At 49.6% G+C, this 15,404-nt stretch overlaps 1 protein-coding gene across 1 annotated transcript in view; it reads right to left on the bottom strand.

Annotated features, from left to right (window-relative positions):
- The window catches only part of ZNF618 (zinc finger protein 618), a 55,345-nt gene that overhangs the window by 20,937 nt on the left and 19,004 nt on the right, over positions 1-15,404 (bottom strand). Inside the window, exons 5-11 of the mRNA XM_015644922.2 lie at positions 14,850-14,933; positions 10,776-10,865; positions 8,686-8,763; positions 7,608-7,697; positions 6,526-6,741; positions 4,951-5,031; positions 3,852-3,908 (exon numbers count right to left, since the gene is read on the bottom strand). Of these exons, the coding sequence (XP_015500408.1) occupies positions 3,852-3,908; positions 4,951-5,031; positions 6,526-6,741; positions 7,608-7,697; positions 8,686-8,763; positions 10,776-10,865; positions 14,850-14,933 (696 nt within the window). The remainder of the gene's footprint in view (positions 1-3,851; positions 3,909-4,950; positions 5,032-6,525; positions 6,742-7,607; positions 7,698-8,685; positions 8,764-10,775; positions 10,866-14,849; positions 14,934-15,404) is intronic.

The following is a 15,404-nucleotide window of genomic DNA, read 5'->3' as shown; positions in this document are numbered from 1 at the left end:
GTGTTTGCAGTGTCAGTGTTTGCAGTGTCAGTGTTTGCAGTGTGTGTTTGCAGGCTGCAATCCTCAGCCCCATCCCTGGCTGCATGTCCCAGTCCTGCTGAGTGCTCCTTGCCTCAATGCTTTCACATGGATTGCCTCGATTCCTCCCCGTGTCCCAAGGCTCTGGAGCAATTGGCAGGATATCCCACAGAGACTGGCTGCTGAGTGGTTATTTTAACCCAGATATATTTCTTCCTGTCTGCAAGTTGCCTGTTGAACATGAGAAGTCTGGAACAGCTTAAATGAACGTGGCACCAGAAATAAACAGTTCATTCCTAGAGACCTCAATTCCACACAAATGCCCAGCAGACACAGTGACTTATTTATGCAAGCAAGCAAAGTGACACTTTCTAAACTGAACCTCTCCCTGAGTGACTGTCATTCTCCTGGTGGGAACTGCACTCAGCTGCTGATCCTTCTGGGCACAGCACTCTTCAGGCTGCTTTGAAAATGCAGCTGTGTCTATTTGTGTAACTGTGCTGCCCCATCAGCAGCAGTCCCTGTGCTGTGCACAGAGTGGGAGCTCACAGAACGAGCCCCCTTCCCCTTTTCCTCACCCCATGGAGACTCGAGCAGCAGCGTGGGAAATGCAGAGTGCTGCTGCTGCCACTCCTGAGGAGCTGCTCAGGGGCAGAGACAGCCACTGCATCCAAAACTCACACACACCACAGACAGGTCAGAGAAGAAAGAAGGGAAGGCTCACTGTATGGTGTTCCACTGAAGTGTATTGTAAACCCCACCAAAGGGATCCAGTGACCAGAAGATCAGCACTGCAGTGTCTCAGGTTGAGGATGACAGTCTGGGGGACAGTCTGGGGACACAGGGGTGGCACAGGGGCAAGGCAAAGGGCACTGACCTACAGGGGATGAGGTACCTTTAGCTAGTGTTGCACAGCACCATGGGGAAGCCTTTTTGTCTCATCCCAAGCAGTCAGGCTTCCTCAAAGCCTGGGGCAGATCCTTCCAGGGCTTCCCTCCAGAAGTTCCCCTGATAGGCTCAGATTTGTAGCAGCCACAAACCAAGCATGGATGAGAAAGAGAATTACCAGATGAATGTTAATGGAAGCTGGATTTGAGCTGACCTTGAGCCTGCGAGGCAGCTGGGTGCACCTCAGGAGGCAGAGGCACGAGGGCTGGCTGTGCTAATGTCACATTGCAAGCAGTAATCAAGAATAATTACGCCCCAAAAACTAAAGCTGCACTCACCCACCAAAACTGCCATGCTGAAAGTGCTGTATTCCAGCAGAAATCCCCCCAGATGGGCTGTGTGATGGCTGGATGAGCAGAAGGTGATGCATGGCCACACCAGGGAAGAAAGCTTGTGATTTCTGAAAATCCATGTTTAAAATCTAGTCCTGTGTCCTTTAAATCCTGAGAATGGGAGATTCTCAGGTTTTCCAAGAATTTTTACTCTGAATGAAATGTAGGAAATCAAATTTTTTTGGTCTCAATCTCATCTCAGCTTGGCACAAACTGGTTCAAAAAGAGGAGACATTTCCATTGACCCTCTGCCCAGTCTGGAATAAACTGTGCTGGAAAGCAAAGCTTCCCTGTGTAAATAGGAATGAAAAGTGTTGACATTTTAAAAACTCTAAATGCTAAAATTTGTTGCACTGGAAGTTCTGACAGTAATAGTTCCCTAAAGCAGCAAATGAAATTGAGACATATTTATACAGCTTAAATCAACCTCGAAAGTTCAAAATATTTCCCAATTCCCTACATAATTTTAACTGTTCTCTTTCACACCCATAACATTGAGAAAATTCAGACTTCAACAAACACTGACAATTTCAATTAGATTTCCCCTTTGATGGCTATATTTGAAGATGTTGTAACTAAAGAGCTTTTTTCTCCCTTTTTCATTCACTGTGACAAGGACTGGGGTTGTGTGCATAGAGAAGAGACATCCCAAATCCAACATTTTCCATTCCAGTTCCATTCTAATTCCCACTCAGGGCTCCCTACAGCATTGCACATACTCTGGGTATTTCAGGTGGTTTTAGTTGCTGATGTCCCTGCTCTGCTCCCTCCTGACACCAAGGGGTCTGTGCCACTGCAGTCAGGATGGTGACACAGGGAAAATGCAGAATGTCCCCAGCTGGGTGGCCTAAAAAACTTCTGCTGCTCTCTTTGGTATCTCTGTATGCGAGCCTGTGACACAAAACTCACACCCACAGACAGCAAGAGCCAGCAGGAATTTAACAAGGCCAAGCCACACAGCTCTTGGCTGCTCAGCTGGGACCTACATCTTCCTCCCAAACCTGGTGGCTGTTCCTTACAGCAGCACTTTGGTGACAAGCAAACAGCAGATGGGAGTGGGAGGACAGAAGTGTCTGTCCTTCTGTCATTCCTCACCACATTCCCACCACCTGCTTCCCTGCCTGGGGGAAATCTGCTGGCTGGAGCACAAGGGAGGACAAGCCAAGGGTGCCAGAATCACCCGAGAGCTCCCATCCCACGTGTGACACGGAGCCACAAGGTGTTTGTCCCACCCACCGAGACACAGCCATGGGGAGAAGGAAAACATGTCAGCTCTTCCAGAAGAGAGCTCTGCCTGGACACCTGAGCACACAGAGCTCCCCAGGGCCCCTCTGACCACCAGTGACACTCGGTGACTGGTGATGCCCACCCAGGCTGCTGGCACTGGGACTCCTGAGAACTGGAAGGAATAAAAGGAGTAATGGCTTGGTGCAAGGGCTGAAAAGAGCACTGAATGGGACATGGAGGAAGCAGCACAAAAATGGAGCCAAAAGGGGAAAACAGGGCTGGGGAAGAAAAGAGGATGCAAGATAGATAAAGGAAAGAAAAAGGGAAGAAGTTTATACATCTCCATGCACCAGCCTGGCTTTGAGGAGCACGTCAGCTGCTTAATGCAGAAAGGAACTGCTTCCAACCAGAGCCCAACTCCCCTCAAACCAATCCTGGGCACTTCACTTGAGTTCCTCAGGTTTCCTGGCTCAATCAAAGGTTTAGGTGAGTACCTTGCAACTCCTCTGCAGCCTGCCAGGTCCTTGACTGAAGCACTAAAACAAACTGACACTACATGTAATGCAGACAGAAACACTCCTTACAGGGAAACAAGATGAGCAAATCACATGGAACTTGCTACTCAGCCTGGAAGAATTTCTGGCTTTGTTTTGCTTTTTGCTGTGAACTTGTACCTCTGTGCTTTAAATATTGCAGTCCAGAAAGAAACAGACTGAGGAGGATGAGTGTGATGAGAGCTCGTACAAGGAGATGGCAGGGAGAGTCTGTCACAGCAACAGTGGGTCAGTGTTTAATAGCTCAGAAAGAACTGAAGTTTTGGACTGTTCAGTACAGCCACTGTTTGTGTGTGTGTTTCTTGTCAGTGCTTCCTGGACAGGTTCATCTCCCCTCCTGTGAAACATGACAAGAGCAGAGAGCAGATTCCCAATGCAGCTTTCTTGGCTTCAGGAATGAGCTGTCTGATAGGAAGGAAGATATTTCTGTCCTTCCTTTGTTTGCTGCACAGGAATAAAATAGGTACAACCTCAGGCTGCTCCTTTCCAAGGGCTCCAGAGGAGTCAGGGCCCCAAGTGGTGTACTGGCATTTACAGATGTGCACTTAAAGGCTTTGAAACCCTTCAAAACACTGACAGTACCCACAGAAGACAAGACATGAGCTGCTGAGAGGCCAGGGCCACATCCAGGGCTCCAGCCAGGCTGGGAACTCTGGTAGTCAGTGACTGCACTGCCTGTCTGACAGCCAGGCTGGGCTCACTGGGCAGCCCCAAGGACTCCTGAGTGTCCAGCAGGAACAGGACTAAGGGCCTGAAACACAGACAAGCTCACCTGATGGGTTCTGCTTACACCTCTTTTCTTTAGGTTTTTCTGTCCCCGAATGACCAGCTGCAATTGTGGTGAATGATGGATTAGTACAGGATTGTTCCCCAAAACACAACACACAGCATTTTAGCAACAAACAACTTTTTTCCCCATTCCCCATCACCCACTCTGCTACCACACATGGGTTTTCCAACACCACATCCCTGCTTTTCAACATGGTTCCAGAAAGCCCCTTCCTTGCTTCTGAGATAGATAAAAGCCCCAGGAGACACTGTGTAACCTGCTCCAGGGAGATATCCCACCCCTACCTGTCCATTCCAGCCAGGGACATGGCCAACACCACTTATCCTGCTTCTCTTGGATGGGGAATGGAGGGAGGCCAGGATTTTCTGCTGGCATGTTCTTTATCTCTGCAGCAAGATGTTAAAATGATGTTTCATCTGGTCTGACACTTTGGCTCCAATTAGGGAGCACGAAGGATGGCAGTGGCCCACTAGGGCTGGGCAATACACAAGCAGGATAAAAACCTTGCACAGAAACCTCTATAGGTGGTGGACCTGAACAAAACTGTCTAGGCCACAGGTCACATTCAGTTACTACCACTTGGATTTAACACTGCAAGGAAACTGCACAAGTGGAGGGGATTTTTATTCCTGCCAGCACATGTATTTTGGTGTCACACACATCTGATCCACTGCAACCTCCAGGAAGTGACTGCACAAACAGCTGGACATTGGTTCCAGTGACATTTAAATAGGCTCAGCATCACTGTAACCTGCAAACTGCTGTTCTATCCACAATTGTCAAACTTCTGCTGCTTGCAAATGTCTTTGCTCCACCAGGATACACAGACACAGCACAAGTACTGCCTGATCTCCATCCATCCTTTCTCCACATCTTGGCTCCCCTCTGAAAAAATCTGTGCTCAAGTACCTGGTCCTTGGCAGCAGGATTCCCACATCCCCTGTTTGACAGGGCTGGAATAAGGCACTACCTCAGGAGGGCTTAAACAAGGTACCCCAGAACACATCAACATCCACTGAGCACAGCTGGATCCTGCTTGGAGAGGAACGTGGAAGCAGCAGGAAGGGGTGACCACACTTACCACTGGAGTTCTGGGAATTGCTGTTTGTTTCTTCAAAGTTGTTTTGCACTTTGCCTTCCACTCTTCTGCTGAAAGCACTTTCTGCTGAGTGGAGAACAAAGCAGGGATGGTGACTGGTCAACACTGGATGCAGAACCAGGCAGACAGGAGGCAAGACATGCTCCTGTGCCACATAATCACAGACCCTGAATACAGCAGAAAGGTCAAATACCTCATTTTGGAGGCAAATGGGCCAGATTCAGTGAACGGGTAACAGGTGGGTATTTTTCTTGAAAGCCTTCTGGCTGAGGTGGCCTGGATTGGCTCTTAGGGAGCCCATGAACACCAGTCCTGACTGAACCAGAAAGGTCATGGCTTCCTCCCCTGCAAAAAAACCCAACCCTTATCTTACTCTTCCTTGAGGCAAAAGCAGCCCTTAAAGCCTGTGAGCAGAGGTGAGCAGGCTGAGACTGAACTCGGTGCTCAGCACCACACTGAAGTGTCACCTGCAGAGGCACTGTGCCAGCTTTCCTCGTGCTTCCCAATCACCTGCAGTCCCTTCCTGAACACTCTCCTGCAAATGTCGAAGCAGAGGCCTGAAGGGCTGTCTCTGCCCACCATGTCTGAAAAAGCTGTGGAAGATCCTCTGGCTCTGTGCTTCCCTGGTCCCAGAGCCCCCAGGGCCAGGCAGGCACTGCTCTGCACGCTCCAGCCACAGCCCAGGGCAGCTCCCAGTGACTCTGCTGGGATGGTTCCTCCAGTGGAGCCAGCAGCTTCCTGCCCCTGGCATGGCCCCAGAGCCCCTCAGCATCACCACAGAGCCCTGGGCACAGCCCAGCCCAGGGCCTCCACACTGCTCCAGGAGCCCCTCAGCACCAGCTCAACAGCACAGCCAGCTCCTGCCTCACTCCACTGCCCTGGACACATCCAGGGAATGGATCTGCTGTAGTGGCTCAAAGGATAAAACAGAGATTAAAGGAGCTGGCCAAAGCAACGTGTGTGGCCTGTGCTGGGCAGGCCCTTGGACACAAGTCTTTCATTCAGGAGACATGGGGACTCCTGAAAATTGGTGCCAGGTCATGATTTTATTCCTGCAGACCACAGAGACAATGAGAGGATCAATCCTAACCTGCATTTTCTAACTCCTCAGTAATGGTTCTGTAATACTGATTTTTCTGTTTATTTCTTGGAGGTTCCTGTGGGGAATGGAGCACTGGGAAAACACCTGTAATCCATTGCACAGGCCTAGCTCTGAAAACATCACCTTGAGGCAAACAAACAGTAAACTCCAAACAGTGCTGAAAACCAAGCAAAAATCCCCATTCCTGACAAGCCATTACACCAATCCTTATCAGGAAGCATTTCTGAGTTTGTGACACCAGGATTTGAAACAGGCTCTTTTACACCTCGTGATTACCAGTTGTTTAACACAACTTCTCACTGGGAGGAGATCATAAAGGATCTGATCCCCTCAACTGCCTCTGGAGCAGCTCTGGGACAGTCACGGATGGAGCAGATTGAAGCCAGGAAGGGTCACAAGGCTGTCCTGGGCAGGACTGGACGCTGAGAGTTGAGAAAGCTGAAAGGCAATGGTACCTGTGATGGCCTTGCTTCCTGGGGATGCGGAATTTGGAGCGCGGAACATCTGGGACTGGGAGGCGGGCGGGACCCCGGAGGGTGTGCGGTGCAGGAGGGTGGAACAGCGGTTTATGGACGCTGGAGACTTTTTGCTGGACTGGCTCGTCTGTGTCTTCACTGCCACGAAGAGTGGAGATCGAGAGAACTCTGGATATGAACACTCAGAACTAGTGCCTGCACAACCAGAGCGAGGCCTGCTGGGGCTGCTGATCCACCAACCAAACCAGTGACAGTCTGGTGGACCCCATTCCCATAAACCCAAGGGTGTTTACAATTACAATCCCTTAAAAACCCGATTCCAGGAGATTTTGGGGTGGAATTGCCCCCTGCCAGCTGCAGGCTGATGAGCTCAGCTCATCCCTCCTCTCCATCACCTCTAACCCTTGGGGCAGGACACCCTGGGCACTCAGCAAAGCACAGGCAGTGAAGGAAGTTCAGCTGTAAAGAACTTCTCTGCAGACTTTTAAAGTATTCAAATTTAGAAAGTAGCAAAAATTTCTCTCAACGTGTGTAGTGAAATTTTGCACTGAATTACACTGAACTGCTCGTTGAAGCCTCCCCTCCACGTGGGGAGTGCAGACCACAATGCTGTGCAATTTGCTGACAGCTGCCTTGTCCTGAGCTCCCTGAAATAAATCACTTATTGAGTCTGATTTAGTAGCAAGCTACTGAGGTCATTTAAATTATTTTGAAACCAGTTTTAACTCACTTAATTTCCCAGAAGCTCATAAGAAAGATGTTTCTTCCCTAACATGTATGTTCAGTTATTATTTAGGGGAGTATAAAAATGTTGTGCATCACTTCAGTTAAACAAGAGCCTAAACCATCAGCCCCACAAGGAACAGGTGTAGAATTCCATGGCCTGGGGTAGGAGCTCAGAGACATTCCAGACCTAACAGTGTCCCTGTGAGAGGGGATCCCTGCTCAGCACACGATCCACGTCCTGCCAGCTGCAATCCCACAGCTCCAGTGGAAGGATCCCCACGAGTGAAGTCTCTCCCCACAGCCCCTGGCAGTGCCAGGCTGCAGCACATACTCACTGATGGGGGCGTGCAGAGCCACGTGCTCTTGGTAGGGAGTGTAGTACTTGTACTGCTTGCCACAGAACTCACAGGTGTAATTGCCAGTCTCTGTGAAATGAACAGGAGCACAGGTCAGGAAGGAGGGCAGCCCTCTCACACAACCCCCGGGTTCTTTTTACAGAGAAACTGCTCAGGTGACACAAACATTCCTCATGCACCTGGAACTCGCCTGGCCTGTAATCCACACATCCTATTCCCAAGAAAGGAAACAGTGCAAAACAGAGGGATGCATAAAAGGCCCAGTAGAACTGAACAAGCTGCAGAAGATTACACCAAAATTACAGCAAGTAAGTGTGAAAAACAAGGGAGAGAATCCAGTTCTAAAGTCTGCATTACATATGACACAGTTCTGTCCTCTGGTTACAGAAAGTCTGGGATGTGTGGACAACAGGAACAGTCAAACCAGGAAATGAACAGTCAAGTATTAGAGAACTTTTATTTGGGATTGTGGAGTTCTCTTGCAGGACAAGGGGCTTTTCTGGAGCAACTGTGCTCATTCCTGCTTTGGGATACTGGAAATAATGGAGTGTAACAGCACACTGACACCTCCTCCTCCTCCTGCCACTGCTGGGAGTATAGAACTGGCAGCAAGCTGCAAGACGAAGAAAGATCCACAGAAAATCGACTGTTTCCAAAACGGAAAGTTCAGATAAATGGTTTGGCAAAACCTGGTGTTCTCTCCGTTTCCCTCTTCTCTGTTTGAGGACCCACCACAAAGGCAGTGTGAATGGATCACCTGCCAGCTCTCAGTGCACCTTCAAGCCCTCTCTCATCCCTGCCAGATTGTTTTTCCCCTGAACTCCCTTTCCCCTTCTCTTTTCAGAGCTCTTGAGCAGAACACATCACAAAGCTGCAGTTCTTAGGGCCAGGGCTGTCAGTGTTTGATGCTCCTTTGAGCCTGAACATATCTGTGAGCACTCAAATCCCAGCCCCTCTGTGTAATGCACTGTTCCTCCTTTTTCTAGAGGTACTGCAGCCAAAGGCAGGTGTGAACCTCCGAGCTTTCCTTTTTATTTGAAACAAGAACAACTCTTACTTGGCCCAATCTTCTGGAAGGGTTCGGGCTCCTCCTCCTTCACCTCGTCGGCAGCAATGACAGCCTGGTCGTAGGGGTCTGCAAGAGAACAGAACCAGAGGACAGCTGACAACACCTCAGCTTTGCCTTCTCCAGCTGCATGGGCACTGAACGCTCCTGCCCCTGCAATCACATTTCCATCTGGAACAGGACTGCAAGACAGGAATTATAAACCAGTGACCCCTCTGTCTGACTTGTCCCTCCTCCTCAGGTGCCCCAGGACTACCCCTGCTCCCAGCCCACTAACAGGCCTTGTAGGAATTAATGTTTAAAAAATGCAGAGAAAAACTTAATGAACACATTGCAAAGTCTGATGCGTATTTCCTGATTCTCTTCCAGGGAATCTCCCCTCTAATGCTGCTGTACTGACTGACAGTGGGCACAGCAATGCAGGCACATCACCTAACAAATACCAACCTGGGACTTCTACCAGCTAACAGCACAGCTAGCAACAAATCATAATCCAACCCACTGAGGAGAAGAATTTGGTTTATGCCTTGAGCAATTTACAAGATCACCAAAGACATGAAACACCTGCTTCTTTGATTGTCTGAAGCCTGACCAAGTGTATGTGCAACAAAAGCCTGGTATCTGCTAGGGCTGGGCATCAACCTACTGGCTGTAGACACTGGGGAGGGAGAGAGGATCCTCCCTGTCCCACTGCAATCCCTGACAAAACTCCTTTGACTCTTACGAGTTCAGAATCAACCTGCTGCACCTGAACTACTGAATGCTGGAAAAGGTTTGTGAAATAAAGCACACAAAGGAGCTCGGCTTACCTGCCCGGTTTTCTGGGGCCCCTTCCACACTAAAAACTAACACAGAATAGAAGAAGGAGGGGAAGAAACAAAACAGAAATTAAATCCTCTTAAATGGTCTTGTTTTCCTCCTGCATTTCACATACTGCTGCAGCACATGTTAGCCCCACTGAATAAACCAGGCTTTGTGCCCCAGTCCCTCCTCTTCCCAGCAGCATCTCTCAGGACCTGGTTGAGCATGCCCAGCCCTAATACACACAGATGCTCAAGGCCTTTGTTCTGACCCTGACAAGGCCCCAGCTGAAGTTCAGGTGCACAGCAGCCCCAGGGACGAGCTGGGACAGTCCTTGCACACACATGGAGCCATTTCCAAGCCCTCTTGAGGCCCTGGGCAGAGCTCCCTGAGACATTTCTGATGGAAGCAGCCACGTTCCCCTCACGGTCACTGTCAGTGCCACTAATGCCTGGCTCCCCACGGGAGGAAAGGAGCTGGCAGTGGTGCCCTGCAGGAGAACACTGGCTGTCCTCAGAGCATGTTCTGAGGCCCACACATTCCTGGTAAACACAACCATTTCTTTGGACAACCAGTATTGTGAAAAACCACTTGCTTTTCTCAGACAGCCCAGCCATTTGAAACCTGCTGCTCTCCAAGCAGCCTCTTTCTAGAACTCTCCTTGGCCAAGTGAGGAGCAGTACTGACAGGCTCACAGCACACACAGGGAAGGTCTGGAGTGTCTGTGGGCTCTGAGATGAGGAGCTTTAGATGTTCAGTAAGCAGGGGGCAAACCAGCATGTTAATTCTTAATTTCCCACAGTGCACAATAAAGAAACACTGCTTCTGGCAATAGGTGTCTGCTTCTGTCCAGGTGTCACCAGCCTAAGCCACATCTACAGGCACAGAGGAAAAACTGGCCTTTAAGGGCCACTGACAACTTCATCAGTTCACTACCACAGTGATTAACAAGAATGAAATATTTCCCAACTCTGAAATCTGAAACATTTCACAGAGAAGTATGTTGGGAACAAACCTGTAAATGCAGAAACCAAAAAGCAACCAACTTCTTCCCAGCAAATAACCAGGCTGCCCATTTACCTTGAGGCACTCAGTCCCAGGATCTCCATCCTAACCATGAACCTCACTGCAGACACACTGCAAGGTCCCCAGGTCCCAGGTGTTGTTTGATGCACACAGAGAGAATCAGACCAGCAAACTCCTTCCTGCACACCACAGGCCACACACTCCTGCTCCCCAAAGACTTCTCAGCCTAGCTCAGGTGTCAAAACATTACTCACCATCCACGGCATGTAGGTCTCTGTGCTCTTGGAAGCAGCTATAGTATTTATATTTTTTCCCACAAATGTCACACGTGTACCTAAAATTGTCTGTAGGAAGAAGAAAACAGACCAGTTTATAAACTCTGAGGTGAAAGGCAAGCACTGCAACCACACTGCTCAATCAGACACCCCCATGCACTGACACACCCCATGTGCTCTGGCAGGTCTCTAAGGCACACAGACAACCTCTGCCTCACATCTATGGCTTGGGGCATATTCTGATTTATTTCCTCTTCAGACAGCTCTGCTCTCCAGGTCAGACCCACACACTTCACAGCACTGAGGATGCAGGGCAGCAGGCCCTGCTGGCATCTCCTTGAGAAATTCAGGGCTCAGCGAGTTCAGGGACAAGCAGGAGTTGGTCAGGATGGGGACAAAGGGGCAGAACTAAACACAGAGTCAGTGTAAGAGCTGATAGAAACCAAAGCTGTAATACACCAGCTCTAACATGGCCTGGATGTGAGCACACACCTGCTCCTCACTGCTGCTGTTTGCTGCTTCCCAACTGCACCCAGGATCCCCTCAGAACCAACAAACCCACGAGACCCAACAATCCAAAGCACACAGGACAGCAAGGTGAAGCTCAGTGAAGGGAGGATTGATGAAGTTTGGTTTCATATCCATTTGTTCCCTACACCCCATCACTTCATGCCAGCATCAACCAGCCCTTCACCACAGCTCTGTGGGGCAGACAGATGCAAAACAGCTCCAAGTGTTTATGAATCTGGTTTGTTCTGGATGGGGATCAGTGTTTTTAGCTCAGCTATCACATCAGTGCAAGAGGAGAATTTCCCTGGTCAGCTTGGTGGGGTGTTTCCCCCCTCCCTGAGCAGTCACCCCTCCTGTCAGACACCCCCAGGCTGATGCCTTGGTGCTATCAGCCCGTAGCAAAGAGGCAAAAATAAAAAAGTCCACGGCAAACACAGTGAAACACATCAGTTGTACAGCCACAAAGGATCTTGAAATCAGTTTCCTTGCCAGCAGCAGCAAGGAGGGCAGGCAACAGCTCCCAGGGCTCCATAGAGGAGCTGCCATTCAGTGAGCATTCAGCAGTGTAGCTGCATCCATGTATCCCTACTGTCTGCAAAGGTAAAGCCTTGTTTATACCTCTTCCATGCTGTGCTCAAACACACCAGACTGGGCACATTAAGTAAGCTTTTATTTTACTTCTCTGTCACTTTACTTTTAAAATTACTCCCTGTTTTAAGCTAGGATATATTGGTATGGTGTAATGACTCACTTGGGTTCATCACAGTCCAGCAGCACATGGGGTTCAGCACTAAATACAGCATCACTGTCACCCTTTATTCAGTGACTGTAAAAGCTATGATGATCTAGCAGAGAAAAATGCCAAATCTAAACGGTGTTAAAGAGCTGGGCACTTGAACTTTACCTCTGTGACTGAAAAATATTTGTATCTTAATCAGAGCACAGCAGTGCTAAACTGGAGTAAAGGAGTTTTTGGAAGTCTAGGCTGGACAAGCAAGGAGAAAGGGACTCACTGCACAGACAATGCATGGCTCGAGGGAGAGGAGCAGCAGAACACACCTGTGAGAACATTCCAGTGGCAAAAGCACTGGCAAGTCACATTTAACTGTGTTTGTTCCATGATGTGATGTTGTGCAGGCTCCTTCTGTGGTCACACACCAGTGCTGAGGGGCTCCCTGGGCCCCCTCCCATGATGAAGAGGATCTAATGATTGCTGCTGAGTATCTGTGTGGCTGCTGCAAACCCCCCCAGTCAATCAGCACAGTCAATTAGCAAGACAAGTAACAGAGAAACTCCTGACTTGGCATCAGCAGGCAGTGCCACCTCGATGGGTCTCCCCAAACCAAGGAACCAACCTCCTTTCTGAAGTGCAATGAGCTCTACAGGACCACCTGAAGGTTAACTCTTCAAAGGAGTCCCAAAGACCAGGCACTTTCAGAGAACAAAACCATTATGGCCTTACTTTGGAAGAAAAGAGCTCAGTAAATAAGATTATTAGAACAGAAAACTAACTAACACACCATTTCACAGGGCCAGGCACAGCTACCCGTGGTCCCTGTCACAGGGGGGATCTTACTGTCCCCAGCAGAGCCCATGCTGAGGGTGGGCACTTCTTCCCTGGGCAGCTCAGGGAACATGGAACAAGTGTAACAGCACAGCCTGAGGGAACAGGGGTTTGCTTGTGCTGTTAGGCAGCAGGATCTCCAAAGATTACAGAGAAGTAAGAATTTGTTCCAGCTGGTGCAGCTTGGCACTGATCTCCTGGGCTCTGCAGGAGAGAACATCCAGCAGAGTGCCCAGCCTCAGAGACAGGAGCTTTACAGAGAACCCACAGGTACAGAGAGCTGTCCATGTGCAGCCAAGCTCTACCTCTCTGAACAACAGTCCCTGCTGAGGCTCTCAAGAGCCAGACCTCCTCCTCCTCACCCAATAAAGACATCTCTGCTGACCCCAGCAGACACTGCTCTCAGAGCAGAAACCCCCTGGGCCCCACCCAAAGCACAGCCACACCAGCAGGTGCCAGCAGGGCAGGGCAGGGCAGGGCAGGGCAGGGCAGGGCAGGGCAGGGCAGGGCAGGATACCCCTCAGTCCCCCAGCACGTGGGTTCAGGCTGGTCCTCACTGGTATTCACATCCTTGCTGCCAGCTGAGCAATGACCCTGCTGCAAACACACACCTTCAGAACTCTCCAAAGACACCTGCTCAAACCCCAGACTCCAGCAATATCATTCTCCTTCATGCCCTGGAGCCTTTCCAACAGGAGCAGGGATTCCAGAGACAGGTCTAGTGAGTACCAGCTGTTTAGTCAGCTCACAGTTCATCCTTAATACACAGGCCAAAACAGAACACCTCATCTTGCTAATATTAGAAAAGGCAAGGCACAGCCTCATTACAAGGCAGCTCCTCAGCTGTAAAGGACTGACACAGATGGCAAATGGGCAGGATTTTCAAGTACCCCAAGAAATAACTAAACAGGGCCTGAAAGAAGTTCTGACCCCTCTGCTTGCAAGTGGACAATTTTCACCTGGCCCAGAATTCACACTGAGCTTTCAGATGGCAGAAGGCACAACAGGTACTTGATAGAGGAGCTCTGTCAGAAAGGGGCACTCTGCAGATACCTGGAATCCTATTGATCCACTCTTGCAGAGCACTGCAGGAACAGCTGTCTAGCAGGGACAGCCTCCACACGTGGAAGGGCAAAACTCCTGAATGTTAACAGATCACAACAGCCTGCTGAATTCTTCCTCTAACATCCAGAAGTGCTGCAGGTCCCAGTCAGGATAAAAGCAAGAATTAAAGAGGGCAGTCTGGACAGCACTGCTCCATGACCAGGGTGGCTCCTTTGCACCAGGAGCTTTGGGAATGGCAAAGGAAGAACCCAACATAAGGACTTAAGATTCTAAATCATACATTCTATGACAATTCCACATTCCTCATTCACCTTGGCAAACAAGGTTTCCCAAACATAAAGTCCAGGAGCAGCTCTTAAAGTGGGGGGACTGGATTTCTTACAGCTGCAATACATTTATGTCACCCCTCTATTTGAGGCTGTGATGTTTCTGACCCCAAAAAGGCTTAAGTGACCACAACAGATCAGCATCATCCCTCCAGCTCTGCCCAGTGGATCACAGGACAGTCGATGACATGCTCTGATTCTCGGTTTCACACTCCTTGTCTCCTGAAAATCTGCTGGCAGATGCTCAAGTCCTGCTGGTGACAAACACAGAGGGCTGGAGCTGGGGAATGGCTCTGTGGCAGTACCTGGAAAAAGCATCACCTTTCCTGGGATATCTGCCTCACTGGAAGGAACCATGAGCAACACCAACACTCTTCAGGAAGAGCCAGTCCCCATGACTAATCCACCTGATGCAAAGAAACAGGAAAGGATGGCATTTTCTGAGGAACACGCTTCCCACTGGGAAACACCTTTCCAAGCTGTGTCCAGGGCACACTCTACCTGAGGAGCCTCCCCACAAGACCCAGAGCGCAGCTACTGCTTCCTTAAAACACACCAGGGAAAAAACAAAACATCTGGGACCCTCACTTGTTTCTGTGGATTCCACCCAGGGCAGCACAAAGACAGCTCTGGAGAGAGGCTTCTTCTCCCTTTCCGCAGCCAGAGGGGCACCTAGATGGAAAGGAACACATTTATGGCTTCCTAAGCTGGCAGGACATTCCCCGCGCAGGCTCACACACAATTCCTTTCAGCTGAGCCTTTGGCATCTTTGGAGGATTCCTTTTGGACTGGCAGTGAGGAGAGGCAGAGCCAGGGCTGCACACAGGAGCACAGACCTCCCTCTCCTCCCCACTGGAACTGTGCCTTGCACACAGGTTACAGCTTTGAGCACTGTTTCACAGCCAGCGACAGAGCTGCCAGTAAAATCAGCTTCAATTTACATCAGAACTCTACTTAAAGGTGTCTAATGGCAAAATTCCTTGAAAAGGGAGCAGGACTGAGCCCAAAGTCAGCAGCAAACCCGTAAGAGGATTAAAGTACCCAGAGTTACATTAGTAAGGATTAAATAATAATAAAATCCAGAATTCTGGAATGGACAGAAACCCTCACACAAAAAGGCACAAGCCAGATACGAAGTGGGGG

The sequence above is a fragment of the Parus major genome, chromosome 17 (genome assembly GCF_001522545.3).
Source record: "Parus major isolate Abel chromosome 17, Parus_major1.1, whole genome shotgun sequence".
In the NCBI taxonomy this organism is placed as follows: domain Eukaryota; kingdom Metazoa; phylum Chordata; class Aves; order Passeriformes; family Paridae; genus Parus; species Parus major.
The sequence above is the reverse complement of the archived record's forward strand: the minus strand, read 5'-3'. Positions and strand labels throughout refer to the sequence as shown.